The sequence below is a fragment of the Haplochromis burtoni genome, unplaced genomic scaffold (genome assembly GCF_018398535.1).
Source record: "Haplochromis burtoni strain Fernald_Lab_line unplaced genomic scaffold, NCSU_Asbu1 Contig_178, whole genome shotgun sequence".
Classification (NCBI taxonomy): domain Eukaryota; kingdom Metazoa; phylum Chordata; class Actinopteri; order Cichliformes; family Cichlidae; genus Haplochromis; species Haplochromis burtoni.
Genome location: NW_024582539.1, coordinates 60,256 through 69,414, shown reverse-complemented (window position 1 = coordinate 69,414; position 9,159 = coordinate 60,256). Strand labels below are relative to the sequence as shown.

The 9,159-nt window shown below is 40.9% G+C and overlaps 1 protein-coding gene across 2 annotated transcripts in view; it reads right to left on the bottom strand.

Annotated features, from left to right (window-relative positions):
• Positions 1 to 9,159, bottom strand: part of LOC102293824 (anoctamin-4) — a 72,444-nt gene that overhangs the window by 45,265 nt on the left and 18,020 nt on the right. The window contains exon 3 of one of the 2 annotated variants that reach the window (XM_005942889.3): positions 4,521 to 4,745. In XM_005942889.3, the coding sequence (XP_005942951.1) occupies positions 4,521 to 4,745 (225 nt within the window). Of the gene's footprint in view, positions 1 to 2,388; positions 3,096 to 4,520; positions 4,746 to 9,159 lie in introns of those variants that run through there. The other variant, XM_005942890.2, reaches the window with a different exon arrangement.

The window sequence follows — 9,159 nt, the reverse complement described above, 5'->3', positions numbered from 1 at the left end:
TCTCCATGGTGACTCGCTTAATCTGTGCTCCACTAATCAAGGCTTTATGTATCCTCGTGCGCGCGCTTAACTTGGGGTTAAAGCAACTCCGCGTTGACTGAACTAATTGTTATCAGCCTTTCTGAAACCGAATATTCCGAGTTGGACAGTTCGGGGTTACTCAATCCTGAGTATCGTTTTTCACTCTGAGTTTTCTAAACCGGCTTCCTGAAATAGGGCCCAGCAGTGGAATGGTGCAAAACATTAAGCGAGAAATTGTCTGCGTCTGAAGAAAATTCATAAAACTGTGTAAACTGATGTAACACTGGAGCTTCACGTGGTCACTCAAACAGGTCTTTATTGATTTTGAATATGCAAAAGTGACACATAAATCTGGATAGCCTGTTTGAATAACTTCAAACAACCTCGGTTTGATTATGTATTTTATTTTCTGCATTTTTAGTGTGGTGAGCCTTCTCTGTTAACATAATATCATTCCACTGTGTCAGTTTGAGCAGCCCAAATACTTTTTTCATTTACAGGATGTCGTATCAATAATTTAAACTTGTCTGCTAAATAGTTTGGAGTCAAGATCTCCGGTATTTGAAGCAAGTAAGTCATCAAAATTAATGTGAGGAGAAGTAGGCCATGCTTGTTATTTCAGTGTCAGATATGGTACATATTTAATCAACATGTCTTGAGCTGCTCCTCTCATTTCGAGCCACTGCTCCTGCCTTGTCAGTCAAGAATGGTGAATGAAAATCTTATGCACATTGTTTCGCATAGGTGTCAGTGTGACTGCTAGATAACTTTAGTCATTCAGAAGCAGACAATATTTGAAGTTTTCTGAATTAAAAAATTGCTTTAAAGCGACTCTCCACGATGTCAGTCTTTACAGTTTTAACATCCACTGCTGCTTCCATATTTAAACTGTGATTTAGCTTTCATTATTAGATGGCATAGGTTAGATGGCAAGTCTTTGGTGCAGTGTCACTGGTTTTTCAGTCACATTGACAGCTGCTGAATGTTCAGTCCTGCTTAAAGAAGCTTTTCAGTTTTTCTAGTAATTTGCTTTGCTAACCAAGCTAGCACTAGCTGATTAGCTTCGCCCTTCCGTTAAAATATCATCATGTCTAAATGCCATTGGCTTCAAAATAGTAGCCTAATAATAGCCCCATGGCTATGAATATCATACAATATATAAACTAGAGCTAAAAGCATATAGGTTATTGACGTTTACAGATTGTGGCTAATGAGCTGTTCTTATTTTGATCTAGAATGTAGCAAACCTGACAGTTTCCAAGCATGAGCTGTTTGAAGTTGAAATGCTGTGGGTGCTTTATGGTCACATCTGTGGACACTGCACGAGATTTAAGCGTCCATGTTTTTGTGCCATTGTGTTTAGATTACTGTTGTGATCCATTCACTGGCTTAGATAATCTCTTTCAGACTTACACCAAGACTTCTAATGTCTTTTAGTAAGCAAACTCACCTTATTCTTACTTTATGTGCCTGACCTTGAGTCCCAGTTGATTAGAGAATTAGTTTTGAAGTGTTACATGCCGAGCAGTAAATGGACACAATTTATCTTAACTTGGTCTTAAATACACGGGAAAACGCAGTGTGTTTAGAACCTATTGAAGACTGGGGTGGTGGTCATATTAAAAAAGAGCATAACATTACTATTACACAAGAATTTTTAAAGATTTTTCTCCAGTGAAAAAGGATTTCTTCTTCTCTTCTAGTTGCTTAAAACACTCAACAGTGCGGCTCCATTTATAACACAATACAACATGGAGATGACAGCTCACGCTGATAGGAGAAGAAAGGTGTGTGTGTGTGTGTGTGTGTGTGTGTGTGTGGGGGAGGGGTTAATGGGAAATGGGAGGGGGGGATGTGTGTGTTGTCAAGGGGGATTAGGTGTCAGTCACCAGTTAGGAGGGATTGTTTGTTCTAGCTGGATGCGCGAATCATACCCAGGGACGCATTTTCTCCCTAGCGGCCAAGGGATGGAAATTTTTGCACCTGCCGAGCTGCTACTGGTGCCCAGTCACCACAGTCACAGCAAACACACACTCATACACTGACATTGCTCACAGAGACATGACTAGTTTCCGTGCGTTACAGCTGATGAATCACAGCAAAAGAGCTGGTGGAGTGTGTGGGAAAAAACATGTAGAATTACAATCAAGAGAAAGGCGATTATGAGGAGCTGGAAGAAAGAGTGTGTGTGCATATGAAGGTCAAATGCTTACACTGTTCAGGGAACTGCGGGTGAAAGATGAAGCAGTGTAAGGGCGGGGGGAAGGACACGGTAACAAATGAGTGAGAGCACTGCAGAAAAAAAAGAAGAGAATCCATTCTGGAGATCAAGCTGCCTTTGCTTCAAGACAACTTGAGGACACTCACCATGTGAAGGTGGGCAGAGGCAGAGAGGCAGCTTCGCTCCTCAGAAGGCAGGAGGAGGAGGAGGAGGGGGGGAGAGGCTTCACAGCTGAGCCGCAGCAAATGCCAAAACAGCCCGATGACTCCTCTACATACACACACTGACATATGCACACACCACCCTCCACCTCCAGCCCCTCGCTGAGGGCGACAAACAAGTGCGATGTCCCACGAGAGCAACCAGCATCCCCACTTTTTTTTTTTTACTCCTTATTCCTCACATCCCTGCATCAGTCGGTCCAGAATCACTGTAACATTCACACACATGCGGATCGGATCTGTCATAGTGAAAGATGCTCAAATCTGGCAGCAGGAAAGCTGCAAAAGCTGTCACAGATCCTCACTGAAGGAAAAAAAAACACAAGCATGAGCAGGATGTTTACAGTGTCAGAGAGAGAGAGAGCGAGAGAGAAAGGAGAGCTACTCATCGGCATTCTTAATCGGGCTTCTCTGGCAGCCAATCGGGGGTCAAGCTGCTCTGACAGCGGCCAATCAGAAAAAAGGGCCGGCTAGTCAGTGTTGCTGCAGCCCAAAACAATGACAGTTGGCACTGATGACAGTGTCAGCATGGTCCTCTGATGGAGACTCAAGGGCACACACGCTCACATACAAATACATGCACCCACACATAGACACACACACCTGGGAATAAATATATCCATTAATCTATCTAACCTATTAACAGATATTGCAGGTTTATCATGTCATAATAAAAACCCTATAAGAATGATTGATTTCAATATAAAGATCTGCAGTTCGTTAAGCGAAACAAGTAAGTGGAGCAGAAACAGCTGCGCGGGGAGGATGGGGGTAAATCTGGGTGAAGGACAGGCATATTGAAAAGATGACACTGGTGAAGAAGTGATAGTGTACTACACCACGTCATAGAGGTGTAGCAGATGTGCTGCCCAAGCTCTTCTGCAGATGTGTACAGACATAAGAACAGACGACTGGAAAACCTGCAGCGTGGTAAAGTGAGGTGAACACAGAGGTTGAAGGGTCAGAACACTCTGACGAATATTTAGGAATGAAGTCCCTGATATAAACATTATCTCAGCCTCATCTTCTCTGGTCTAAAACTGTAGAGGTCAGAAGGCAAAATACTGGTGACCACCAGGCTCCTAGTAGATACATATATGATATCAATGTCAAAATCCTACGTCGCCTTGTTCTCAAGTTATCGCATTTCAAGATTTTCAGAAAACTTGTGCTCTGACCTCAAGGTCAAGGTCCTGAGATTTGAATTTGTCCAAGTTTTTAAGTAGTTGCATCTATGGTATCAGTTTGAAACTCCTACGTTGCTGAGTTATTGCATTAAAGAGGCTATTTTCTCAAACAAAAGGCTCAAGGGTGACCGGATATTGATACTGGTACTAGCCAAAGACAAAAGAGGGCAGAAGAGTAAATCATGTCCATATGTGTGTTGACTCAGCATTGATTACACTGAATGGGAAAACCTGATGGTATTCAAATAAAACAAAACCCGCACTTATGGATGACAGGATAAGCTGACTCCACTTTAAAACTGCCATTAGCTGAGAATTCACGAACACCGGAGGGTCCCTGGTCTGAAGCCAAGCTTGAGCAGTGAGGGTGCTCCCATAACATTTGAATCACTTGTCGACAAAGGGCAGTTTATTTAATCCAGGGCCAGAGAGCACAGCAGATGAATGTCAACAGGAAACAGAAATGCATGGTGGAGGAAACTTGGAGGTTGAGACCACGTTTCTCCTTATTTAGCTTCAGATGTGATGAGAGTTTCCTTTGTGCTAAAAAAGTACAGACACCGTGCAGTTTATCTGGTTATAGATTAATTCTGCAGCATGACAATCAGCTCATATGTGCAACCAAAGACATTAAGAACTGCCTTAAGCTAAAAGAGTAAACAGTTGTTGTGTGGCCCACAGAGTGCCAGTTTCAGCATTATGGAGATTGCGTAGAGGGTCAATCATAACTCCTGATATCAACACAGTTACAGGATGTTACCATCTGACCTGTTGTAATCAGTGTTTTACTAACTGAAATGTAGATTTGCTGTAAAAAAAAAAAAAGTTATCATAATTGAAAAGAATGTACTGTCACAGCTCTCAGCGTACTCGTGCTGCTGTCACACAGTGTCTCCTGGCTGGCACTGTACGTGGGGAGCGGGGTGACGGACAGCGACGCCGGGCAGGACACTGGCTCAAGATGCTCGCTGATGGGCGGGACAGCGGAGGCCTCGGAGTGAACACAGTCTGGACTCGGGAGGTTCTGGCTGCTCTCTGGAAAAGGACTGTTCCAGTGTGAGAACTCGATGGCCACTTGACCCCCGAGATCAAACCCTGTTGAGTGACAACAATTGAGGCAGATAATGAGATTCTAAACAAGAAGGGAAGAGGACACTGAAAACTTTAACATTCATCTTATGGGAGCATTGCTACATGTACAATTTGGGACTGTGTATGCTGAACATAACAGCAAACAGTTGTTGCAATGTTGCCCCCTAGTGGTGGAAACTTTCAACTTCAATAAAACATTGAATTTTCATTGTTGCCAGGTATGTCCTCAGCAGCAACCACACAAAAGATGATTCTCAGTGCATGAGATTCTAGTTCAGCAAAGTAATTATGATAAAATTCATGACAATGTAATACAGCCACACAGACAAATAGACATAAAAGCATATAGTTAAAAGATAGATTATTAAGCATAATTTTGCAATTTCCTCCAATAGCTAAAAGTTGCAAAACAACAAGTTAATACACAGGAATACTTCAAACACCTCTGACTTATATTAAATGAAAATATAATAATAATGAGAAGGGCCACGAAGAACCTCCACATCTTTCTGTCAGTTTTTGCTGCCCTCCAGAGTTCCTGAGGACCAGCCCTCTGCTGAACCAGCTCGGCACGCTTCCGGCCTTCGATTTCTCCTCAGCAGGCTTCCCTCCCTGTTTCAGCTCAGCTCTGACAAGTGACTGAGCTGGATGGTCCAGATGTAGCTGCCCCCCCCACCTCCCCAAACCTTTATTATCTATAATTCTTCAGTAGGGCATTATAGATGCAGCAGATCTGATTGTACATAGCTATCTTATAAGCTGCTGTTGACCCCATTATTGAATTATCAAGTGCAGTTTGGGGGGCTACAAGGACCATGCTGACCTTCAGAATACTGCAGTCAATTGAAATGCTTTATGCTTGTCTTCCAGGTCATGGTGCCCTACTTTACCCTTCAATTAGGACCACAATGTACATTCTTGTACCTGCTGTTATCTATGTTGGCTTAAACTTTGGAATCAGAGATCCAATAGATCCAGATGCAGTAGATGAGCTCTGTTGTAAATAATCTGTGTTCTTTTCAATTTACTATTTAATTGTGTTCAATTTATTAAGCCTTTTTGATTACTTTGTTTTTTTTGCTTTTTTTTTTATTAACCTTGACTTTATTCTATGCCTTATTCTAAAGAAATCTCTGATATGCCAATGCCATAATGCCAATGTTACGTATGTTTTTTACTCTACACAAAATAACGGGCAAATAAATGTCCTATTTTCCAAAATAAGTCTCGTCAAGGAAGGAAAAATGATAAAACTATTTCTTTACACTTCACAAACCAAACCTTAATTTTTTTATTTCATTTTAAAAACAAATTATTAATTAAATCACAATATTATTTTTTCAATAGCAGCATCACTACATGTTTTGCATTTTTAATCTGAACTGATATGTTGCGTTTGCTTACAGGAGTGGACTGATTCTGCTGGAGGTTTCTTCCTATTAAAAGAGAGTTTTTCCTTCCCACTGTTGATAAAGTGCTTGCTCATAGAGGGTCATATGATTGTTGGGTTTTTCTCTGTAGGGCCCAATTTACAAAATAAAGTTCCTTGAGGTGACTGTTGTTGTGATTTGGCACTGTATAAATAAAATTGAACTGAACTGAATAGATGAGATACATAGTACCAAATATAAAGAGCAGCAAAGTGTGTTTTTAATGTTTTGTATATTTAATATTTCTGGTATCTTTCACTGGCAGGTGGGATAAGGGAACACCTCCACCCATGCCACCTCCTGGTTTCCTGTAAAACACAAAGCCCAGCAGATTTCAGATGTACATCAGCAATGAACAAACGCAGCCCCAATCAATAGCAGAAAAGTGGAACGCCTCACAGTCTCCAGGCCCTCTGGCTCGCTCCTTGCAATGCACATTCAGCTGGAGGATAAACTGCGATGAGGAGTGACGAGATAAATCTAAGCCATACTTTATATTTCATCGAATCTTTTACACCCTCCAGTTTTCAGAGAGAATGAAAGGAGGGATTTCACAAATGAAGTGTAAGAGTGTAAGGCTGGGCATCCCCCAAAATGATGTGCTCAAGTCAGCACTTTCAAAAACTGTGAGTAGGACTTTATTCACCCCGGGGGAGAAAACTGTAAGTGCATTACCTCTGGAAAGACAAATCTAACTCCCGTCTTTGGTGGGTGAAAATTTGACATAGTGAGATATTAATTTGGATGTAGAGCAAATACTGGAACGCGTTTATGATATAGTGATGATTTATAGTTGATTTCATAGGTGTGGAATTATATTTTTTTTTCAACTCTTTTAAAGCACAGACACCTTGTTAAAATACACTGTGTTTGTTAACTCATTACAAACATTACTGCAGTGTAACAGACATGCCCTCACACTATAGGGATTTGTTACCCCTGATCTTATTTCAGTGTATGATTTGAAATAAGGAATAGTGAAGATATGAAACAATGTGCCATGTGCAGCTCATATTACTGAAGGTGATGAAAATAGCAGGGATGGATGGATAAATTACACTGCAGTCTCTGAGATGTATCCGTTACTGATGTACAGTGTGAGGTGGACACAGGCATATGCGCACTGCAGGGCAGTGAGAATGACCCTAAGACATAGGGAGGCTATTTTATATATGTTATTTGGGCTTATATCTATGTATACTAAATCTGTTGTTTCTTCTAGGGACTTAATAAATAATATCAAGCATGTTTGCTCTAATTTTCTAAGATATTCCAGAGCAGCCCGTCTACTCGATGGCCACAAACAGAAAGAGCACCTCAGCAGTTTATATATGCATAGTTTTGTTTTAAACTTTAGAAGTGGATTAGCCTGTAAGATGGGTGTTAAATGTAAATTTTACTTTACGAACTGCTACTAGTATAATTTTGCTAATTTACATTTTTTCAAAAATCTTGTAGCTTATACCGTTTGTCTAGTTAATGCCTTCAAGCCTTAAAAAGGAATCTATTGATTTATGTGGGGAGGTATGGCTCCATTAATGCCTTTTAGAATTTGTTTACAGGCACACAGTGTTCTTTGAAGTTTTTGTATCCTGTACCTGCTTACATCCCTGCTGAATGATTTATGTGGTCAATCTACAGTGCTCCATAACCTGTAAGTGGCTCCTGGATTTTAAACTGTATTAACAAGTGCCATCATCTCATAAAAGTCACCCACAACGATGGGAAGGGTGGAGTGGGTGCTGTAATCTACACCTGGCATGTATCCGAATGACCTCCAAAACTTATGTTGCCCGGGCATAGTGTGTTCTAAGCATTATCTATGTCGCAGTCATCAGAAAAAAGTGCCCCTGTGGCTCTCTGAGGAGAGAGAGCCCTAGATACACCCCCCCCTCACTTCCTGATGCCCTCAAAGGTAAGGAAACAAATGCAGGTGCATTTATCTGGGCCACATGCGGCACAATGCATTAACACGTTTGAGCTTGGAGTTTACAGGAAACTACTGGTGCTTTAATTTGAACAGTGAATGGGCATGTGTCTGAAACTGCAGCAACACAGCCTAAGAAGTGCTACATAGTTGAAGTTATACATTATATTAAATACTGTATGAATGGTTTTTATCATTTTAGCGACAAAACTAAGTAAAAGGTTGGAAACACAGTTGTAGCTTTGCAAATCTATGTACAGTATTATTCTTGATAACAATAGCTGTCTTTTTCCATCAGAGTAAAAATCTTCATACAGTAAAAAATATCCATACATTCAATTCAGGGTAAAACACAATGAATGAAAATGTTCATTCTTTGCTTTTTACACTATTTCAAGGTAACAACCTTAAGGAAGTTAAATAAAATAAACATTTAAAAAAAGAAAAGGTTTTTTGCAACATGCAAAAGACTGGTGATCTGTTGGGAGCATTAAATGTCTTCATATGTTGAAGCATTAAGATGAGTTCCTTGCATTGGAACTGAGGGGCCACGCCCAACTCCTGAAAAATAGCCCCACACCATAATCTCCATCCACCAAACTTGACACTTGGAGACACAATGGTGTCAGACAGGTACCGTTGACGACTGCCAAAGCCAGACTTGTCCATCAAAGCATCATTCATCACTCCAGAGAAAATATCTCCACTGCCCTAGAGTCCAGTGGTGGCGTAGTTTCAACCGAATGCTTTCCATAGCACTTGGTTGCAGCTGTTCAGCCATTGCAACCCATTCAATGAAACTCTATAGTCCTATACACTCTATATGTTCCTGAGCTAATCTGAAGGCCACATTCAATTCAATTCAATTTTATTTATATAGCGCCAAATCACAACAGGCGCCTCAAGGTGCTTTATATTGTGAGGTAGATCGTATAATAATAGATACAGAGAAAAACCAAACAATGATATGACCCCCTATGAGCAAGCACTTTGGCGGCAGTGGGAAGGAAAAACTCCCTTTTAACAGGAAGAAACCTCTGGCAGAACTAGGCTCAGGGAG